General features: G+C 51.8%; 6 protein-coding genes across 6 annotated transcripts; 3 read left to right on the top strand and 3 right to left on the bottom strand.

Annotated features, from left to right (window-relative positions):
* Positions 1-121: 121 nt before the first annotated feature.
* BBA_04332 (G-patch domain-containing protein) lies at positions 122-1,135 on the top strand (the record flags this gene model as incomplete). Its single annotated transcript, XM_008599429.1, has 1 exon — positions 122-1,135. One exon carries the CDS (start codon positions 122-124, stop codon positions 1,133-1,135), a length of 1,014 nt encoding a protein of 337 aa, XP_008597651.1.
* Positions 1,136-1,306: 171 nt separating this feature from the next.
* Positions 1,307-2,529, bottom strand: BBA_04331 (adiponectin receptor protein; the record flags this gene model as incomplete). Its single annotated transcript, XM_008599428.1, has 3 exons — positions 1,307-1,486; positions 1,562-1,792; positions 1,897-2,529. The coding sequence occupies 3 exons, from the start codon at positions 2,527-2,529 to the stop codon at positions 1,307-1,309; spliced, it is 1,044 nt and encodes a 347-aa protein (XP_008597650.1).
* A 2,398-nt stretch (positions 2,530-4,927) lies between these two features.
* On the top strand, positions 4,928-6,157 carry BBA_04330 (BZIP-type transcription factor; the record flags this gene model as incomplete). Its single annotated transcript, XM_008599427.1, has 2 exons — positions 4,928-5,622; positions 5,689-6,157. The coding sequence occupies 2 exons, from the start codon at positions 4,928-4,930 to the stop codon at positions 6,155-6,157; spliced, it is 1,164 nt and encodes a 387-aa protein (XP_008597649.1).
* A 365-nt stretch (positions 6,158-6,522) lies between these two features.
* Positions 6,523-12,345, bottom strand: BBA_04329 (cellular morphogenesis regulator DopA; the record flags this gene model as incomplete). Its single annotated transcript, XM_008599426.1, has 5 exons — positions 6,523-9,305; positions 9,355-9,596; positions 9,643-11,984; positions 12,066-12,193; positions 12,246-12,345. 5 exons carry the CDS (start codon positions 12,343-12,345, stop codon positions 6,523-6,525), a joined length of 5,595 nt encoding a protein of 1,864 aa, XP_008597648.1.
* A 774-nt stretch (positions 12,346-13,119) lies between these two features.
* Positions 13,120-15,013, bottom strand: BBA_04328 (aminotriazole resistance protein; the record flags this gene model as incomplete). Its single annotated transcript, XM_008599425.1, has 7 exons — positions 13,120-13,422; positions 13,474-13,790; positions 13,847-14,279; positions 14,339-14,390; positions 14,450-14,724; positions 14,780-14,906; positions 14,961-15,013. The coding sequence occupies 7 exons, from the start codon at positions 15,011-15,013 to the stop codon at positions 13,120-13,122; spliced, it is 1,560 nt and encodes a 519-aa protein (XP_008597647.1).
* A 1,407-nt stretch (positions 15,014-16,420) lies between these two features.
* On the top strand, positions 16,421-22,303 carry BBA_04327 (amino acid adenylation domain protein; the record flags this gene model as incomplete). Its single annotated transcript, XM_008599424.1, has 5 exons — positions 16,421-16,674; positions 16,779-17,112; positions 17,179-17,349; positions 17,408-21,588; positions 21,649-22,303. 5 exons carry the CDS (start codon positions 16,421-16,423, stop codon positions 22,301-22,303), a joined length of 5,595 nt encoding a protein of 1,864 aa, XP_008597646.1.
* Positions 22,304-22,441: the final 138 nt, after the last annotated feature.

The raw sequence follows: 22,441 nt of genomic DNA, 5'->3' as shown, positions 1-22,441 counted from the left end.
TGCAACTTTAAACTGCTTCCAAGAGGCTACCACATCTTGCGTGTTATAGGGCAATCCCTTCGCTTTCTGGATATCTGGAAAAGAATTTCTATCCAGAAAGCATCAATTGCAGCATGTCGCCATGAGTGCAACCGACCAGCCTGGCCTCGAGGCCCAGGACGATGAGGACTACTATATGAACATGACGTTCGACAACCCCCAGCCTCCCAAGGAAACGTCCATACAGCGCACACAACGCCTGAAAAAGGAGTCGCGCGCCCGCGGCGTCATCAAGTCCAAGGCGCAGATTGCCCAGGAAGAGGCGGACGCGCGTGAAAAGGCGCTGGCCAAGTCCATGCTCGACGATCCCCGCGCCAAGAAGAGCAAAGGCCTCGCCATGATGGCCAAGATGGGCTTCACCGGCGGCGGCCTTGGCAAGAAGACGGCCGACGGCCTACCCCAAGGCCGCACGGAGCCCATCCACCTCAGCCTCAAGGACGACCGAGGCGGCGTCGGCATGGACGCCGAGAAGAAGCGTCGCTTTCGCGAGGCCGCCGAGGAGCAAGGGATCGCGCCCGACGCCAAGGCGCCCAGGCTGGACCCGGACGAGTACCGCGAGCGCGTTCGAAAGGAGCGCGAGGACGCGAAGCTGGAGAAGCAATTCTTTGCGGCGCAGCGCATGGCCGAGCGCATGGCTGAGGAAGAGGTCGGCGCAAAAGACGATGGCAGCGATGATTCCACCGAGCAAGATGACAAAAGAGGCAAAAAGACACACGTGTCGGCGAAACCGCTCAAGTCGGTGCCGATTCTCTACCGAGGACTCGTGCGCCACCGCGAGGAAAAGGAGCGCGATCGCCGCATGCGCCACGACCTGGAGCAGTCGCTCTCTCGCTTGCCCATGTATGAAGAAGAGGACGACGACCCTGATTACAAGACGGCGCTCGGAAAGCCCGGTGCAATCTACACAGTAGCCGAGGATCTCGACGAGGAAGACGCGGAGCTGGACCAGTTTAATGCCCTAGATGTGCGGGAGCGGTTGGAACGCCTGCTGAAGCACCTGCGGGAGCAGCATAGATATTGTTTCTGGTGCAAAATGGTATATCCAGATGCGGAGATGGATGGGTGCCCAGGTCTCACGGAGGAGGATCATGATTAACATGGCAATAAAAATAAATGTCAATGCTTGAAAGCATGAGGATGCATTGCCAATATGTAATCTATGTATTTTACCCGTCCAATATCCATGTTCGTATATGTTGTGATCGAATAAACTCGCCGATGGCTAATAGATTGGCTACCGTGTCGCCAATACCATGATAAAAAGATTCTACATTTCAGTCGCCGCGTGTCCAAGTCCGCACCGTGGATGGGTATAGTTATAATCGTAGCCCGACAGGATGCCGGCAAAGTGGCTCAGCGCGCCCAAAACTACAAAGCAATGAAAGATTTGATGGGAGCCCCCCCAAATGTCGAATCTTCCCGGCAGCCAGCATTCGGGAAATCGTGACTTGTTTGTTGATTTAATAGGAGGGGTCAAGACTGACAAAATCCAAGTTTTGACACGAAAAGAGAGAGAACTCACAACAAGAAAAGCAACGCCGATGAGCATGAAGACGGCTTCGAGATAATAATAGTTGAGGCCAGACTGTTTTTGAAGCTGGTCATATGGAAAGAGAAGTATGGCATGAAAGATGGGAATAAAGGCGGAAAAGCTCAGAGCAAGAAATGGTAGCAGTCGCGATGTGAGCCAAGTTTTGGATTCGTTTTTGCCGTACAAGGATAGGTAGGAATTGAAAGCACCCAGGACGAGAATCTTTTTTGTCCGTTCAAAAGTTTTCAGATGTTATTTATTTAGTAAAAAAAAAAATGCTTTGATTTCTGTATTGTTCGCTTCAAGGGACTGGCTGCAAAACTTACTGCACCAAGATAGCCGCGCAGCAGCCACGGCTCGCAGTAAAAGCCCATGTACAGGCCCGGCACAAACGAGGCCATGATGAGGAGAGAGATGCCGACATAGTCGATGCGGATCCAGAGGTCGGCCAGCTCGCGCGAGTGGCAGAGCAGGGTGTGGTAGGCGGCGGACAGGCCGAAGCAGGCGGCGCAGGCGAGGAGGTGGACGTGGAGGACGGCGCGGTCGGCGAGGGCGGCGGCGGGATAGCGGGCGGCGAGGTGGCGGGCGAGGGCGGCGTTGCCGAGGGTGGCGACGACGATGCCGGGGATGAGGTGGGTGTAGATGTTGCCGCTCTGGTTGTGCAGGTAGGTCCAGCTGCGGAAGCAGGGCGCGGCCGCGGCGAAGACGGGCCGGTAGCCGGTCCGGATGTGCGGGTTCTCGCCGTACCATGCCGGCACGCTTTCAATCGTCAGCAGCAGCATGCTGCTGGCGGTAGTGGTGGCGGCCGCCGCCACGCCCGTGGAGGATGTCGAGGTGCCGGTTGCGCGGCCGGCCGGGGAGAGATGCCGCGAGGTGAGCGAGGGCTTGGCGGGCGGGTGGTGCTCGGCGTCGGCCGCGGGACGGGCGTCTCGGCGGGTGGTCGTTTTACCGCGATACATGACGCAAAAGGAGATGAGTTACGACAGATTGGTGTATGCCAAGGGATAATGGCGAGGAGGGGCGTATCGGCAAAATTTAATAGCATCAGCCCAGCAGAAGCAGTCGACGCTCGGCTTTGTACGTCGTCCAATACGCAAGAGGTCGGTGGCTGACAACCAGCGACAAGGCATGCGAGCAGGATAGTAGAACAAGGTCATTATTTTGGAGTTGCCATGATGCAAAAAGTATATTGACGGTAGAGCGGACTGCTACGGGTGCTAGGGCGATTGAAGGACAGGAATGGTAAGGGAGCCTGGGTGCGTGAGGTCATTTGAGGCGCGTGATTGGCTGATAGCTGTTGGTGGTCACTTGTCTATGTCTCGAGCTACCCGAGAGAGCAATCGATGAGAGCAATGTGTGAGGGTATGTTGAGGGTGTTTTCTGCTGACAAAACAACATGAGATGGGTCACTTGATGTGTCAGACTGCAAGCACAGAGTCATTTCGCCCTTGATTCGAGTAAAGGTGGCGAGGCTGAGTATGTTGTGAATGTACATGACAGGTGCATCGAGAGCAAGACCAGCATCAGCACCAACAGTCAAGACATGAGGAAAGCTAGACGAATCTCCAATCAACTCTTTCCCTTTTCTTTTCTGTCTTTTTTTTCTCTTTCTCTTTCTCTCTCTCTCTTTTTTCCTTTTTTTTTTCATATCTCATTCATCGATTGAATTGACAGACACACAGACATGTTTCTATCCCGCTTGCCCGCCAAGCCACCAGCATTATGCACCAGAAACCGCCAAGACCCAAGAGCAGGCAAGAATAACTCAAAGCTGCAAGCCACAAGATGTGGGGAAGCAAGGAACAAAAGTCAATCTGTCGACGACCCGACCAGTATGAAACAGAAGAACGGTGAAGCAGAGGACAAGATTCACGAGTTTAGTTTTGGAGCGATTTGGAATAAATGTATCGAGGAGATGCAGCACAATGTAGCTTCGTATAGAGTTTGTGCGGGCAGGGTACATTTGTGGGATTTCGGACAAGCTGGCTGACCGTACTGTATTATGTGGCTGTTTAAGCTGTTGAGTGGAGCCTTGATAATGAGGAAACAAAACGGCAAATGGATGATTTGGAATATATTGCTTTTATTTATGGATCGCCGACTTTTTTTGTTCTGTAGGGCGAAAAACTTGTCTATTGCCTTTGCAGTTATTATCGACGGGAGCTGCAGATGAATGGACCAGAATAATAAAACAAACAGATACCTACGTATAGTGGTTGATATAGGTAGCTCCTTCCCGTTGAAGCGGCTCGCGGCGTGGTGCATAGAGTGGACAGTGGACGCAGCACCCCAAGAAAAAAAAAAAAAAACAGCAACAACGGACTAGACTAGGCCCGAGATTGTGTCTCCAGCGCCTTTCTTTACCCGCTGACGTAGTTTTATCTTGCGACCCCCAACGACGTGTGCACATCTCAAATTCTTCCCCTACTATTACTCTTCCCCCCCCTCAATTCGTCCCCAGGGGGCTTTTTTTCTTTGTTTTAGGACCACCAAACTACGACCTTGTTTGAGCTAGCGAAACATATCTGCATCGGTCGCCACTTTGATCGCTCTCTCGCTGGACAAGGCCTGCCTGGGTTGCGTTTCCCTGCCTGCGCGTTTCTTGCTGCGCAAACTTGTTCGTGTGTCCCTACCACTTTCGCAAGGAAAAAAAAAGAAAAGAAATGGCGGACAAGGACATTGTCGAGCGCCCATCTTTTCTCTCTTACCTCAGACGAGACAAGGAAAAGTCAAAGGATAAGAAATCCAGCAGCTCCAAAACAAAGTCCCCATGTGAGTTCAAACACCGCCTATCCGCCTATCCGCCTATCCGCCACCCCCGGCCCTTGTTCATGAACAAACTACTCCGTATGCCGACATGATTCGCACCCACCCCCCGTTTGCAACTATTTGTCTGAGGGCTATCTTTTTTTTTTTTTTTTTTTTTTCCGTTTATCCCCGGCATCGAAGAAACACAAATATTTCTTCTTGAATCCCGCCTCCTGCAAAATAAGTCACGAGCACGCAAAACGCTCCATCACTTGGCAGGATATGATTTGTCATTTCCCCTTTGGGACGGCTCTCGCCAGATCCCGAACTGGCCGGTTTGTCAAAACATGCCGCCCGCCACCTTTTTTGCCATGTTGGAGGGGTTTATAATTACATATTACCCCATACCGGAGCCAGTCGATGTGCAGCCACCGTTGTTTTGGAGTTTTGCACTCTCATCTCTGGCCCTGGCGGCCGAGCTCAACACCTCCACCATCACCACTTCTTTGTCCTCATAACCCTCTACCACCCATCACTTACACCACTACCTTCATATTTTTCTTTCCCCTCTTCCTACTTTTCCTTCACAATATACCCCCCTTCTTCATAATGCCATATATAATATCCAGCGCCGCGGCTGTTCGAGACACTGCCAGAATGAAGCGCTTCAAAAGAGACAAGTACCTAACCAAGTCGTTATTAGCCGGCGGCGCCGCGGCGGGCGAGACCAGCAGCCCCGACGACAACCAAGATGCCCTGAATAAGAACCAGATACGCCGGGCTCAGGTCCGCCGGGCCCAGATTCAGCACCGCCAGCGCAAGGCAAACTACGTCAAGCAGCTGGAAATGGACATTTCCCAGCTCCGCGAGCTCATCACCCAGGCCCAGCACGACACCACCGCCCTCAGGCGCGAAAACGACGACATTGTCGCCATCCTCGGCCAAAACGGCATCCCAAGCCCCCCGGGTCTCTCCTACGGCACGGCATCGCCGGGCGCAGTTACCGTGTTGTCGCCCGACGCGCCGCCGTTGCAGCAGCAGCAGCTTAACACGCCCGCGTATCCCCTCATCAACGACAGCAGCACCACCGAGCTGCTTCTTCCCGGCAGCCTGGCCATGGACGAAGAGCTCATTGTCACGCTGAGCTCAAACAAGCTCATGGGCACACCGGCGTTTAGCGTCAACCCCAGCTCCGCCAGCAGCAGCAGCAGCTTCTACGACGAGCCCGTTTCGACAAACTGGTCACAAGGCCAGATTCAACTCTCACCCACCCAAGAGCTCACCGTCATCAACTTTATCCTCGCGTAAGTTTTTAATCAGCTCTTCTACACTTTAGAAGGAACACACGCGTCTGACCTTTTTTATCTAAGCTTGGAACACGTCTGCTGGGACCATTTCTGGCTCGGCGACTGCCACAACCACAGCGCCCAGACGGAAGAGGTCAAGGGCCACACGCTCATGGCCTCGTCCTACCTCATGGCCTCGGCCCCCGAGTCCGTCTACGACGAGCGCACCGCCCTCACCAGCCGCTTCCGCAGCTCGCCGGCCCTGCAGTGGCCCGCCCCCGCCGTCACCCTCGACTCGCTCCACGGCCTCGCCCAGTCCCTCAACCCGGGCGGCGTCGACGAGGTCGCCCCCGTCCAGGCCTGGTTCGAGCTTGCCGTCCGCTACCCCATTGACGTGCTGCTGCGGCCCGCCATCCTCGAAGCCCTCAAGCGCGAGTTTAAAGGCGTCGTCCGCTGCGTCGCGTTTGGCGCCGCCATGGAGCGCGGCGCCTTTGAGAGCATTGTTTTGCGCGTCCTGGGGCCGGGTGTCATTGCTCCTACATTGTTGCCTTAGATGGGTGTTGGAAAAAAAGAAAAGAGAGTGAAAAAAAAAAAAAAAAATTGGGCAAGGCGGAATGTATCTGGGGGCCCTGGTAAAGACTAAACTGTGCTGATGAGCGTTGATGAGCGTTGATGTAGAAAAGCTTGGGGGCGTTGTTGATAATAGTTGTGGGCGTTACTGAGCACGGCGCTACGGGAGCAAAATGTTTGCTAATCCATTTCGAAATTTTGTTCGACAGCAAAAGAATAGAGACCAACGAATATACATGTATATACAATAAAAGAAAGAAACTCGGCATCACTGCGTCTACGTGAAAAAAATCATCCCACCCCACCCCCTCCAAACTCCCAAACCTAGCTTCAATCGCCCCCCATTGCTCACAGAGCCTTGACCATGGTCGTATCGTCAAAGAGATCTCGCAGCAGCCCCTGCACGCAGTCCGACACGTCCGGTGCGCCCATGGCATACGTCGACTCAAACGCAAAGATGCTCAGCTGTCCGAAAAACGGACGCAGCACCTTGGCCACGAGCTCGTCGCGACGCTCGAGGCCCACGTCGTCTGCGATGCCGCCGGGTCCAATCAGCACGTGCCTGCGGTTGCGCTGCGCGGCCGGCACCAAGCCAGCGTAGCCGCTGCCTGCACCGCTGTCATCCTGGTGCGTGGTGGTGATGGTGGTGGCTGCCGCGCTGCCGAGGTCCTCGGCGAGCTCATCGGCGAGGGCAATGGGGCGCGACGAGGAGGAGCGGTAGACGGCGTCGATACTGTCGGTGATGAAGAGCCACTCGTGGAGCTGAAAGTCATCGGGCGCGACGCACACGAGCAGGTCCAGCAGCTTGCAGGCCTGAAGGACGCCGGCGTTTGTGTGCGTTTCGGCGGCGGCGCTGTCGTCGGGCGCGACAACGGATGAGAGCGCGGCGTGCAGCTCGGCGTTGACGACGGGCCACAGCATGGCGAGGTGTAGAGGGTCGGTGCGCAAAACGAGCGCGCGCATCACCATGTAGACGTCGGCGCGCGTAGTTGACGACGGCGACGATGTGCTGGTCGCGGCGAGCAGCTCCACGAGCTTGTCGACGATGACGGGGAGGTCCGCGACGACGGCGTCATCGGCGCCGGCGAGGATGAGCGTCGCCACGCGTCGCAGGTTGAGCTGCGTCTTGCGGTCGGCCTCGAGCCGGGCCGACGTGGCCCCGACGCCAAACACGATGCCGGCCGTTGTCGGCGCCGCGACGCGGCTCACAATCTCGGGCAGCTTGTCCTTGTCGGCGACAGCCCACTGGCGGAGCAGCGGCAACCAGTCGTCCATCACGAGCGCCAGGTCCATGCTGAAGAAGCGGCCGTCGTTGAAGGCGTCCCCGACATCCTTCTTCCACGACTTGTGGTTGTTGGGCAGCCGCGACAGCTCGTGCAGCAGACGCACCGTGTTGTGAGTGACCGAGTCCGGGAAGGTCTTGGTGCGCAGCGTAGGGCCGATGACGTTGGTGGAAATGGTGCCGGCCGCAGACAGCACCCGGTCGGGCTCGAGCAGAACCTTGGAGAGCTTAGGCACAACCGATGCTAGGATGCCAACCACGTCGCGAGTCTCTGTGGTATCCCCTGGTCTGGATTTCTCCGTAGTCGCATTTGACGAGGCCGGCTCGGCAAAGGTCATGGGCCGTGTGGTAAATAGGCCAGCTAAGAGTCGAGTGAACAGATCGCCGAGCTCTCGTCGCATCTTGCGTTGCTCGCCAAAGTTTGTATTGTCAACCTTTTCCCCCAGGATGGCTGCAAACTCCAGCAGACTTGGAAGTGTTTGCCGGTGGGGAAAGGGGTTGGCGAGAATGTCCCTGAGGAAGACGATGCAGTCTTGCCATATCTCGTCCATAGCATCGTCGTCAAGAGATTGTGTGTACCTGACCAAGAACAAGCCCAAGTCTGTGTCCTCTAGTGATATAGTCAATGTCGACGTACGAGAAGGATCCAAAGCGCCGGGGTTTGTCCGGCTGTAGATAGAGTTGAATATAGAGGGCACTGTTTGTCGTGGACGGGAAGCCTCGAGTGCCGCCAGGAATTTGAAGACTTCAGACTTCTGAGCCTCGGAGGTGCCTTGCTTCCAAATATCGACAATGGTCTCCAAGCACTCTAGTGTCTCAGCGGTGAAGAGCTGCTCCAAGAGTCTCCTGGCACGATTTCTCATTCGTAGGGAGGTATACATAAACGACGCAGCCGCGGAGGTGTCGTTGGCGGCGGCATCATCACCTTGGCCCCAGGACCAAATCTTGTAGCAAATACGGACCGCATCCTGAAAGGCAAGATGAACAGTGAGGCGGTCGTTTGCAGTCGCACTGCGGCCCTGCGGCGCGTCCGACTGGAAGACACCAGAAACCATGCTGCCGAATAGCGACTGTGGCTGGTCGGGACTTTTCAGAGCCTGAGCACGCGCCTCGTCTGCCTGCAGCTGGTCATGCGCGCGAGCAAGTACCTGCTCCAGGCCGTTTAGGAGGTATATCAGTGTGGTTTCCGGTGCAGCGACCTGCGCACCAGGGCTGCTATTCTCTGGACAAAATGTGGCTCTCAGATTTGCAAACGTAGTGCCAATCTGCTTGCAGAGAGTCTCGACCAGCGGGATAACAATCTGGAAGACAGATCCGCCATAAAGCGGGAGGCAGCCGCCCAAGAAATTCATCCAGCTGTCCAGAACGAGTTGACTGTTTTGAGCACCGAGCCCAGCAAGAAGACATTTCAGAAGCTGCGGAGGTAGACCATGTTGGGGCAGTTGACCATCTACATTTGATATCGACGGCCTTCCAGGTCGTGTAAGATCTGTCGTTGATGAATGATATCTTTCAGATGTCGCGGAGAGGGGGCGTTCTGTTGCCGGCGGCTCTTGAAGCTTCAGAGCCGCAAAAATGGAATCTAAAAGAAGCACCTGGATGTAAGGGTCTGAACTAGTAATCGAGGTTCCGAGTCTGTCGATGAGAATCGTCTCGACATGGAAGTGAGACAGGCGGCTGGATTGAGGTGCAATAAGAAACTGATGAATAATCATCAATGCGTATCTTTGCAGTTGGCGGGTTCTGTCAATGAGGTTCTTGTCTTCTGTCTCGGATTCCCCGGCAACGCATTGGACCAATAATCTAAGGAGAAGCTCCTGAAGCGTCATTTCGTTCCCTTCACCACCGGCTGTGATGCATTAGCCGAATGTTGGACAGTATAGAACCAAGACACCTACTACTGATATGCAAACTTTCGTCCACCAGGGATACATGTCTTGTTCCCATAATAACCCAAGGTACTTCGCTCATGCAGCCTAGAACATTGTGCATGGTTCGTAGGTAATACAGGCAAAGATCTAGATCGTCATTTTCCGAGAACTGCCGCGATGTTGCATCCAGCTCGTCGGTGGAAACAGAATCTCTGACGCCTCTCAGAAAAGGAAGTGCTGAGATCTTGGATGCAAATAACAGGAACAGCCTTTGCAGGTAAGCATACTATTTTGAAACGAGCGGGCTGCACATACCTGTCAATGCCAACCATTGTGTTCAGCCATGATTTGACATTCATATACAAATGTGTCCTTTCATCCATCAAAGCATCAAGGACGAGGAACAGGGGCTGCGTAAGCATGACTTCGTAAAAGTCTGCACCTGCTACCCTCGAGCGAGGCTCAATCAGAGATGTCGTTCTTGACCCACGGCGTTCTCCCTGGTTATCCTGCAAGGTGTGCGACCAAAGGACACCGAACGTGCGGCCCGTATCTGCATTATCCCAGCTTTTCTTCTCAACTATCAAAGTGGACAAGGCTGCTTCAATGTCGCGACGCTCCAGCGTGAGAGCCGTCTGCAGCTGCCAAAGACAGCGGACAGTCTCAACATGATACTTGGGCTCGGATACGGATAAGTATGACCAGGCATGACGAACCAGAGGTAGTACTAGCTCCGACAATTGTGGCAGTGTGATTCTGTCAGTCCAGTACATCTGACTGACCAGGTTCAATATTGAGGAGAATGCAACAAATGGAAGGGCTTTTCCGTCAGACAGCTCTCGGCGCGAAAATGAAAGAAGCCCCGCCTTGTCAAACTCGTATTGTTTAGGTGTCTTGGTGAGCATTTGTAGAAATATTCGAACTCGCAGATTTAGATCTGGCAACAGGCCAGTCTGCGTGTCACAATCGTATACGTTTTTGGCAGCCAGCTGAATCAGAAGGCGCCCAGTCTCAAGACCAGTGAATGGAGCTGGCGAGCTGTCCAAATTTCCCTGCTCGTTGACATAAAAATCGCGTATCTTGTTCAGCAAATCCATGTTGGATAAAGATAAGACCTCGAAATCTGTAGTAGCCTTTGTTGGCGGCGCAAGGAATGTGCGCTCTGGTACAAGATCCAAGAATGACGCCACAATTGATAAGACTTGATTGACCAGTTCCACCGTGAATGAGCCCACCGCACCTTTGTTCTGCCTTTCTTGAAGGTCTTGGAGCATGTAAAGAGCAGCGAGACAGGTAAGAGGTGCGTGTATAGTCACCATTTCTTCTTCTCTGACGTTGAAATTGGCGATGATGAAGCTGATGAGTGATAATTTCTCGCTGCGTTGCTTAGTTCCCAACGTGCCGGGGGCGATAGCTTGCGCGAAAAGGGCAACGATCTCGCTGTAGATGAGACCACTTTCTATGCCGTCGAAGAAGACGCTCGCGCTCCGCAAAACCTCCTTGAACTCTGCTGGAGATGACGTTTTGTTCTTGAAGCGCTGTACACTCTCAACTACTGGGAGAAAAATCTCTGGAACGACCAAACCGCCAATTTCCCATCTGTCCATGAGAGATAGACAGGTGCGATAAGGCCTCGCACGTTCCGGGACGCTGCTTGATTCTGCATCCTTGATCATACCAAGGAGTGCTTTCGTCAGTGCTGCGAGTCCGTGCTCCTCAAAATACTGTGTTCGGGAGGAAAGGTAGGCATGTTGCTGCTCCGTTGGAGCACCGGCTACATCATTGGCATGTTCGTTTTCCGGTACTGCAGGCTCGGGACCCAGGAGCCAAGCCCATAGGCGACGGTTCAGACTCATCTCTCGTCTGATTACTACTCCCACGGCTGACTTGAGCAATAATTCGAGATCAGATGGCTTGACACGAGCCTGTAGGACATTTGAGTTGAGAGGTAGGTGCGACACGAGAAGATCAAGGTATCCGCGCTGAACGAGAACTTGCTCATCTGCGAGACCACTTGCAAAGCATCGGACCAGTAGCCCTGGCTCAGGCGACGTTACCATTGTGGCAAGTTCTTGACCGCCGTTTTCGACCTCTGCGGCTACAGTCGGGGTGCCAAGAGCTGGAAAATATCGAATCAGATAGGCCAAAGCACCAGCGCGCCGACTATGGCTGGTAATGGAAGCCAGGAAAAAGCACTGCCAAAAGAAGTCGTCGCCGACGGAGTGATGGTCTGTCAGCTCTCTGCTGTCAATTGGCCGTATGGCCTCCTTGAAGCCTTCGACCAGCTTTAGGGTGCGATCAAAGTCCTCACTTGTCTCATCTTCCAGGCCGGGGAGAAGTGCTAATATGATTGATCGCATAGCAGGGCGTAGCGACCGCGCGTCCAGCTTGACAAAGTACTTTTCGAGGAGTTCGAGAAAGGGCGAGCGAACGGATAGCGATGCGAATGAGAGCGTCGGCGCAAGGCCAGGAAGGTAGAGTGGGAGATCTCTGGACAGACCATCGGCACCAATTGTGTCGAAAACGTAAGTGTAGACTTCGATGGCCTTTTGATGGACGCCGGAAGGCAACGTGGGGTTCAGGCATTGCGACAAACGTTTCGACAAGAGCGCCTTTGCTGGTATTGTGGTATTCGAGGGTGGCCGCGCTTGCAGGGCCTTTTATACAAGGTCAGTCGTAGTCTTTGTTTTATTTTTCTCATTTTTGTTTTTTTTTTTGGGAGCGTTGTCGCGGCGTACCTTGAGGACCCTGTTCAAGAAAGAAATGTAGTCGGCCCATTCCTCCAGCGCAGTCTCAAAAAGCGACAGGGCCTTTTCCACTCCGGATGCGTATCTTCGGTATGCTTTATCTTTGGCAGGAGCTTCTTCTACTTTGATTGTCAGTCAAGAGTTGCCTGGCAAGTAAGACGAGGCGCATACCCCCGCCAAGCTGGTTGCGCCATTGTCGAGGGATGGGGGAATCTCGCCCCGAGCTCTCGGGGGAGCCCGTCCACGCTCTCGAGCCGGGATCAAGCGCCATAGATACGAAGAGCTTTCCTCATAAGAAAGAAATTCGAGATTGAGATTCGTGAGACTGCGACGAAAGCTCCGATGCTGCGTGCGCTAGCAGGCCGCGTCTTGCTTGGTAGAGGCTACGTTGCAGAGCTGAAGCTTTTGGCATGTGGATACGGTACAGCACTGTTACAGGAACAATCAAACCACCAACCAACTGCAAAACACCAACAGCTTAGTCAAACAAGAGTCTATAACAGCCCGGGTGTACAATAAAACTGCCGAAAAAAGAAACAATTAAAAGATGCCGTTGAGTGGGATAACACTGGCAAAAACTCAATAACAACATGTTCCAAGGAGCAAAAAGGAATGAGGTCATTGTTTAGTGAGCAGGCTGCACAGTGACTTGCCCATGTAAGCCGTGCTCAAAACACCAAGTATCGGACGCACGTTATATCTAATTCGCCGAGACTAGGTTGACAAGCTGGAGAAGAAAACTAATCATTTTCATAACTAGATTAATAAGTAAATTATAAAAAACTTTTCTAAAGATATATAAAGCTCTTTTTTATAATTATTTTGAAAAATATTTAAGGTATTCTATATACTTTTCTTTTATCTTTAATAAAATAAAAATATTATTAATAAAAACCTAAATATAATAAAAATAAGTATAAATTAGGTTATCAATAAAATATTATATATAAGTTAATATATTTCAAAATCTTATTAGTATTATATTAAAAACCTCAAGCTTTTATTTAGAAATAACTATTATATAGTTCTTCTCTCAGATGCGAGACTACTCAAGGTCATCCTCAGCCAAACACTCTGGCTTCATCTCCCTGCTCATCTTGCGAGATGAATCTACACTCTCTTGAACCACAGGCAATTCCTCCTCGGCCTTCGAAACTGGCTCGTCATAAAAGAAAAATGATGCAACCAAACCAATGACAGCCATAGCAATTGTACCATAGTAACCCGCACGATATCCATCTAGGCGAGCGCTTGGCCCGTCTTTGTCCCTTTGATTGGAAGTGACCGAATCCGAAATGACAGTCAAGACAGCGACTCCGAGAACAGCGCCGCCAATATTCAGAAACATCTTGATGCAGTCAGTATAAGTTGGTACACATGCAACGCTAGTTATGCTCACGTTATACACCCCAGAAACGGTACCCTGTTGCTCTGCTTTTGCGGTCGCCACTACTTTGATATTGCCGACAAAATAAATTGTACCAACACCAGCAATATAGAGGATCTCCCCCGGGAGACACAGTCGCCAGTAGTCCCCAATATCAGCCATAGCCGTTAGAAGAGCGAGCCCAGCAGCGCATACAGGCCAACTGATCAAAAGTAGAGTGCGGGCTTGGACGCGCTGAATGACGATCGGAATGACAAAATTGACACACATGGCCGTGATTCCAAGAGGAAGAAAGCGAAGCGCTGTAGATAAAGGAGAGAAGCCAAAGCCTGTTTGAGACATGTCAGATATGGATTGCAAGCTCTCGATTCTCGCTGATACTGACTCTGAAGCTCCAGGGTCAGCAAGTAATTGCTTCCCTGCCATATTGCATACGTCAACGCAGCCATGAGGCAGCCAAGCATCTTGATTCGATCGCTCCACAAGTACCGAGGCAGGATCGGATCCGAGGAGAATTTAAGCTGCACAAAAGCGAAAACCGCGAGAAGGACCACAGACACGACAAGAGTCGCAACCACATCTGCATCACCCCACCCGTGCACATTGCCAGTAGTAAGGCCATACACAAGCAATATCAGAGCAACAATGGACAGACATGTTCCAGCAGGATCCAAACGCGTGGCAAGTTCCGACCATTTCAACCGACCGTTTTTGTCTTTGGGGGCGCTTGTAGGCGCGCCGGGAAGGTTGTCAGTGAAAAGGAAAACAAGTGCTACAATTTCGAGAGAGCCTTCGACAACGAGGGAAAGCCAAAAAATCTGAAAGTCAGTTTGTCAGCTTGCTGCAAGGAGGGAAGTGTGTTCAAACATGGACGCACCCATCTCCATGTTACCAACGAGGTGAAGAGGCCACCAAAAATAGGGCCAAAGCTGCAGGGAGAAACCATCAGTCAGTGGCACAAGAAATCAATGGGCATGACAATACTCACACAAATCCACTAGACCCAGAAGCACCCCATACACCGAATGCGCGAATGCGAGATTTGGCATCTTCAAACGACAGGGAGACCATGGACTGTGCCGCAGGGATGGTAAAGGCTGCAGCGATACCTTGAACTGCTCGGCCTATGACAAGGGCTATCTTATCGTTTACAAGAGCACAAAGAAGAGTCCCCGCGTTGAAAAGAGTCATTCCTGCTATCAAGGTGACTCTCTGTCCAAAGATGTCGCCAACGCGGCCACCGACCATCAAAAACCCACCAAACTACTTTCGTAAGCGATATGATGAGACTGAAACGTTGTAGCGCATAATAACGTACCGTCAGAGCATAGGCTGTCAATATCCACTGCAGCGAGCCCTCATCATACCCCAGCTCTTTTTGAATGGTGGGCAAAGCAATGTTGGCCATGCCTAGATTAGCGATGTCGATGAAGAAGACCAGACATCTGAAGATTGTGAGCCAGAGGGCTATAGAGAGCTACCGCGCCAATTGAGCTTACACAATTGCTAGCGTCGCTACTGCGGCCCCCTTTCCAATTGATTTCGTCGCCATGACGAGTCCTCGGTATGTTGTGGATGTATATTCGTGGAAGAGAGAGCGGCTGCCTGAGACTAGAGCACCCGGCCTGTAACAGGAGAAAACGACGGGCCCAAATACCCAGATTGAGACTATGAAGAGTTTTCAAAAAGCTGATCTGGGATTATTTCAAGCTACAGTAGACAGTCAAGAGAGGGAGTCATGAGCGGCTTATGCCGGCTTTGACTGGCTAGGCAGAACGAGGGTGCGCGTTCATGTAAACGGGCTATCTGCAAGGTGAAAATTGTGAGGCTAATCCCTGCCCGAATATCAGCGCACTATTTTCGTGCCACATTCGAGTGCAACGGTCGAGAAGCGCATCTGCTTGATAGGTACAGTACAATACAGATGTACTTTGCCACCAGCCCAGCGAAACAGGGCTGTGGCGTTATTTACATGGCGAAATCTCGATCCGTCTACGGCCGAGTCGCGAAGCAGAGGCTGGCTCGTAGGATTATAAATACAAAAACAAGTAATTTCGGGAAAATAAATAGTAACCCTCGATGAAAGAAACGGAATAATTAATCAGGGTTGAAAGAATTACTCGCCTCTAAAGCTAGATGGCAGAAAAACGGGTGACGGAGAATACGAGTCTTGCAAAATAACCCTTGTCAAAATATGCATAACATCAGACCTTCGAGATGGATGACTGGGTCAAAATATTGGACTGTCAATACTTTTATCCGGGTATATTCGGCATTTCCTCTCGAGTCCAGGAGGTGTTGCGCCACAATTCGAGTTTTTTTTCAGACTTAATGCCAAAAAAAGATGGGAACAAACGAACAACAGAAATAAGATATAACCCTTTCCCAGATATCATGCTTGCCCTTCGTAGAAGCAGGCGGCATTCTTGCATTCAGCTGTTCGCACCATCATCACTCCAAAGGTCCACAAGGGCGTCTCAGCTAGTCAGTAATCAGACCTCGGATCCTTTCCGCATATTAACAAAATCGTGCTATCTGTCAAAGAAGTCTTGTCACACTAGCATGCCTAAAGGGAAGAAGCGCGTAAGGATCACCCAAGTTGTGGTAAAAAACATTTGCTTCCATGGCCCGCAATCCTTCAGCCACTTTCTGCAACCAGAGACTGGGTCAAACAGCCACTCATCAAATAGCCTTTAAACAAAAGATTGCAGAAATGAAGGTTGGTATGACCCCATAGTGATGCCAGAAAAAGATTTTTTTAGAGCCGTTTTAAGCCTAAAGACTAGGTTAAGATGAATTATACCGAGACTGGGTCCTCTGTATAAGTAGAAGTGGTTCGAACCAGTTTCTCTACAAAGTTTCCATAGTGACTGTGAAAGCTTCAGATTGAGAACCAAAGAGTCAGAATCAGGATACATTAGTCTTTCAAAGGGACTGCCTGTACCGAAACTCTGCTCAAATGGCTTTATTCGACAATGTGATGTGCCTGATCTCTGGACCTGCGCAGGAAGGCCACCCTGCACCTCACTATTCGGAGACATACATGAGAGATTCCGTCAGCCAGGCAGCATATCCTTTGACAAAAAGCCAAGAAGCAATGTGGAATGACTATACTGCTAATCCTTTGGGAACGAAATACAACCTGACTCTCGAATGGGACCTCCGAAAGTGTGAGGGGCCGCTGCCTGCTGTCTCTGACATTGTTGGAGGCAAGTAATTGCCAATAGAGTTTCTGAAACGGTGCAAAAAGAGTTCTAACCAAAAAAACGTGCAGTGATTGGCGAATTGACGACAAGGCATGCTACACTCCGCTGTAGCATCAAGACTGTGCACAACAAGCCTCATGTTGTCGAATACCGTGCTGGCTCCGTCGATCCTGAAGTCCGACTCGTTCAGCGCAGCAAAAACACGATTTCTCAGCCGACAGTCACGGAAATTCTGCACAGGCCTTTTCTCCTAGACAGAGAGCTTCCAGCGCGATGGGTCATTCTTCAAGATCCTGACACATTTCGAGTTTATGTCGTCGGGCACCATATCGTAATCGATGGGCAGTCTATGAGCATACTGTCGCGGGAGTTCTTGGACCTACTCAGACCATCTAGTACGGCGCTACCACCAACTACACCCTTCAGAGACATGCATATGATCGAGGTACGTGCTACCCCCAGGGTGCAAGCCCCGAGATGTCGTTGACACAAGCTAACATTCTATGCGTAGCGAGCTTGGCTCAACACTGCGGCGTATAAGTTGGCGCAGAAGACGTTACTTGATCAGATCAAAAACATGCATCAAAGTCATTGGCCAGCCCACCTATCGCCACCACAATGCCAGCGCGGTACTGCCGTGGATTATCGATCCATAGATGCCTGGGCTTCGTATTCTAAATCGGTGAGAATCTCGTTAATCCAACGTCCCGCCTATAACACCATCTAACACTCCTTCTCAGGAACTAGAAGAGTGGAGCCAAATGTACAAAACATCGTGGTTTCGAGTCGCAACGGCGCTCGTCGGCCTTCTCGTTGCCGACCGTACGCGCCCGCCTCTGGGCAAAGAAGAAGTCTTATCTGTAGGCTTTGGTGGCCGTCCGCAAGAGATGAAATCTTCATGTGTGGGCCAGTTTGCCAATGCTCTCCCAGTGAAGTTGCCCCTGTGGCAGATTCTTGAGCAAGGCGACGGAAGCTTTCGCTCTCTCGTGTCGGCAGTGGGGAAGAACCTCAGTGCGGTAAAAAAGGCCGAGTTATTTCCCGTTATTGAACTGGCGAGAATATCTCGAGAGTCTGGAAATGACTACCAGCCTCCCAAAGTTGCTGTCACCTACTCCCCGAAGCTGGCAAAGGCAGGTTGCCGCCTTTTCCCAGTCGAGGGGCCCTGGGACCTTTTCGTATGCTTCTTGGAGGAGGAACATGATGTCAATCTTGGGGTTATATATGACCCTAGATTGTTTTCTGGCTCTGCCATTGAGGATATGAAGTCGCAGTGGACACGTTTTACTACCCTAAGCAAAGTTGATGGCGTGGAGCTTCGAGAAATGCTAACGTGGCTACCCAAGCACATCTCCTTGCCCAAAGAAGACCCAGGAGAATGGAATCCGCTGATGCACATTCACCAGTGGTTTGATGCTCATGCCGAGACAAACCCTGACGCTCCCGCACTTTCCTCCAAGGAGCTGGGAATCCTGACATATGGGGAGCTATACACCTCGACAGAGAAAAAGGCACAATTTCTTTTGCAAAATGGTGCAAAAAATGAGGAACGAATTTTAATTCACCTTGCAAGAGGATTTTCGATTCTCGAGTGGACGCTGGCTATTCTCAAGACTGGCGCGGCCTTTGTCTACCTCGACGCAGAAGCTCCTCTGAACCAAAAGACTGCAATTATCGACAACTGCAAACCAAGGTTGATCATCGACGAGGAAACAGTCGAAGCTTACCATTTGGAAGCTTCTCAGCTCAAGATCAACAGCAAAGAGGTACTTGCTGCCAAATTCGGCACCACTGACTCCAATCTCGCCTATGTTATCTATACCTCAGGATCAACTGGAAAACCAAAGGGTGTCATGGTTGAGCATGGGAATATTTCCAGCTTTGTCAAAGCAGCTTCTGGAATATACAAATGTGGATACGGCTCTCGCATCCTGCAGCTGGCATCCTTCTCTTTAGACGCCTCTATTCTGGAGTGGACAGCAGCGCTGTGCACTGGTGGGTGCCTATGTTTCGCAGAACACCCAAAGCAACTAGTTGGAGAGTACCTCGCCGACGTCATCGAGGATAATGCGGTTTCATTTTTGCAGATAACGCCGACCGCTCTTGAGACACTCAGCGTCAGTCGAGCACTTCCCAGTCTTCAACTCATTTCCGTCGGCGGAGAGGCAGTTTCTCGCGATCTGTTAGCAAGATGGCACCCCCGTGTGGACCTAGTCAATGCCTATGGTCCAACAGAATGTGCAATTGCCGTGTCAATCAATAAAATTGAACGAGGCAATACTCTGGTGGACGAACTTGTCACGGCGGGACGTGCCAACTCTGGCACTACCATCTCCATTTGCGCAGAAGGATTTGGTGCTATTCTTGGCGCCGAGCGCATCGGCGAGATTTGCGTCTCTGGTAAGCAAGTGGCCCGTGGCTACTCTAATCTTCCAGAACAGACGACAAAAAGCTTCAAGCCGCATGGTGATACTGGTGAAAGAATGTATTGCACTGGTGATAGAGGTCGAATGCTTCTAGACGGCTCGATTCTGGTCATGGGACGAGTGGATCGTGAGCTGAAGGTGAGAGGCTTTCGTATCGCACCAGAAGAGATAGAAGAGGCCATATTTGATGCCCAGTGTGGGGTTACTGAAGCATCCGTTTTGACTTCCGAAGATGGAAGGGAAATGGTGGCTCTCGTCACTCCCGAATCTATCTCAACCGAATCACTCCTACGCAAGCTAAGAATGCTCCTGCCTCCCTACAAGGTGCCCTCCAGAATTGTGAAAGTCGAATGTCTACCGAAGAATTCGAGTGGAAAAACCGATCACGCCACTGTGCGACGAGAGCGATGTCGCTTTCTGCCAAAATTCAACCTGATGCCAGAATCGTCAAGCTCGGAACACAGCTCCGAAAGCCACAGCGAGAATTCAGAGTCGGACTCTTACCAAGATGATGAGGAAACAATAACCAAAATCTGGTCGGACGTTCTATGTCTCAAAGACGCTCCAGCATCTAATATCAACTTCTTCGATATTGGCGGCCACAGTCTTTTGGTGCCCAGGCTCCATGAGAGGCTCAAGGCTGCATTTCCCAACAGATGTATTCGTCTCGTGGATCTGTTCCACCAATCTACAATCGAAAACCAGTCTGCGCTTCTTGGAGATTCGACAGTCAAGAAGCGTAAGACCAAGAGGACGAAACGAGTCGCAATGGCGAACAATGACCGCAGGCGTCAAGGAAAGAGCCGGTCGGATACCCCGAGCAGCACACCTAGCAGCAGAGCAACAAGTAAGAGGCCATCGCGCCATTCTGCTATGACATCTAGAATTGCTTCCAGGCGTTCCAGCCCTGCCACCGTCGCCACATCTGTGGCAGCGGAAGACGACATGGAGCTGGATGGCGTCGCTATCATTGGTCTTGCCGGCCGCTTTCCAGGCGCCAAAACCCCAGATGAGTTCTATCAAAAGCTCATGCAAGGTTACTCTGGCATCACGCCTGCCAGTAACACTGAGCGCAAAACCCTTCCCGGCAATCTCTGGGTGCCACAAGCTGGCTCCCTTGACAATGTCGAAGAATTTGACCATGAATTCTGGCACCTGTCTCGCGAAGAGGCTACAGAAATGGACCCTCAACAACGACTGTTTCTTGAGGTCGCGTATGAAGCCTTGACAGACGCTGGGTACGATGTAGGTCACGGCGGAAACCCGGAATGTGGTGCTCGCGCTGGTATTTTCGTGGGCTGTGCCAACAACGCCTATCATCTGCATACAGAGTCGGTGGCCACAGATCCTTTCTTGAAAGAGAATCGCCCGATGGTGGCCCCTTCCATTTCTGCTCGAACAGCATACCACCTCAACGTCAGAGGGCCGAATGTTACCATTCAGACCAACTGTGCCAGCAGCAGTGTTGCTCTGTCCTTGGCATTTGATTCCCTCCGCCTAGGTCGCTGCGACGTTGCCATAGTGGGAGGAGTTTCTGTTCAGCTATTCGAAGGCGGCTACGTGACCCAAGATGGACAGATCTTTTCTCCCAGTGGTGTATGTCGCCCTTTTGACGCACAGGCCGACGGCACCGTGCCGGCAGACGCCGTGACGTGTGTGGTCCTGAAACGCTACAGCACCGCAGTCCTGGATGGGACGTCCATGTACGCTCGCATACTCGGAACTGCAATCGGATCTGATGGAGCTTTGGAAAAGGTAGGCTACCAGGTTCCTTCGCCCCGTGGCCAGGCAGAAGTCATCAAGTCGGCTTGGAAGACAGCGGGACGTGTACCGAACAAATTGCGATATGCGGAAATTCATGGCAGCGGTACGCCTATCGGGGATGCACTGGAGCTAGAAGGCCTTGGCCTTGCTCTGAGGGAGTTGGGTAGCTCTCACCGGTTCACTGTTGGGTCAGTCAAGGGCAATATCGGCAATGCACAGCATGCTTCTGGACTTGTTTCCCTGATCAAGATCTGCAAGTCGATACAGGCCGGTACCATTCCACACACCAAGGGCCTGGAGTGCCCCAATGCCATGATCAATCCAGCTCTGCCAATTGATCTTGCCATGCTACCTACAAAGCTAACTAGAGATGACATTGTCGCTGTATCCGCTTCCGGCTGGGGCGGTGTTGATTCGCATGTTGTCTTGGGCTTTCCTCATCAGGAAAGCCTGCTCAAAATGTCGACAATATATGTCCCCGAGGGTATATTCGACCGCAGAGCTCTCCAGGCTCCAAGACGCAAGGGTTGTGCTATGCCGGTAGCTAAGCCTTCAGGCACAATTGTGGATAAGAAATTGGGTCTAGCTATCAGTGCTTTCGTTCGGGTTGCTTCCGAGATCCTTGAGACCAAAATCGAACCCCAAAGCAATCTGAAAAATTCTGGTCTTTCTAGCGCGCAATATGTGGCGTTGATAAGTTCTGTGGCCAAGGAGTTGTCAGGGCCCAATATCGGGTTAGTATAAGCTTACTTGACCAATACTTATGAGCAAGCAGTAATATTGACTGGATACAGGGCTATCGGGTTTGTGACCCCTGTGTTGTCGCCTGCTTCACTGGCTGAATTGTTCGTCTCGCGGGCATCTCGCGGGCGTCCAACGCAGACACCGAGCCCTGCACTCCCACTGCTAAATGTAATCCGCCAGGGACGCAAGGATTCCTTGTATTTCTTCATTCCGGGCTCTGACGGGTTGCTCACCGGCGCGGGGCCGCTCTTCGCTAGCCTTGACACAGATACCACTATTCTGGCAGCGGAACATCCACACCAAAATCCCAGTGAAGAATTCATCGGGGCCTACACCGAACTTGTCGTCTCTGCCCTGGAGCCTCATATCAAGAATGTAACTCTCGTTGGTGTCTCTATGGGAGGGCTACTGGTTCCAGATTTGGCTCGTGAGATCTCAAAGAGCCCTGCGGTTGAAAGAGTGAAGGTGATATTGCTAGACGCTCCGGCGCCGGCGGCTGAGACGTCACAGTGTGTCGGACTCGAGGCAATCTATATTGGCGCTCAGGATGGCCAGCTGCGCTCGGGACATGGTGTGGAGGAAGCCTGGGCAGAGATTTTCCCAATGATGACGGTCGAGAGACTACAGTGCGCCCATGCCGATATTTGGGGGATATCGCAGGCTGACAAGACAGGGGCCATCATGTCGAATTTTTGTGAAAAGTAAGGCAGAGAGTAATTTGGATGCGCTGCCGCTGCAATTGTTGGAAGATCTGCTAAGCCGACGAGGGAAGCCCTAAAGGCGGACAAGACACGTCGTGGCCGATTCTGAGATGCTTGAAAATGTCAGAAGAATAACGAATAG

This window comes from Beauveria bassiana, assembly GCF_000280675.1.
Source record: "Beauveria bassiana ARSEF 2860 unplaced genomic scaffold BBA_S00009, whole genome shotgun sequence".
NCBI classification, from domain to species: domain Eukaryota; kingdom Fungi; phylum Ascomycota; class Sordariomycetes; order Hypocreales; family Cordycipitaceae; genus Beauveria; species Beauveria bassiana.
The sequence above is the reverse complement of the archived record's forward strand: the minus strand, read 5'-3'. Positions and strand labels throughout refer to the sequence as shown.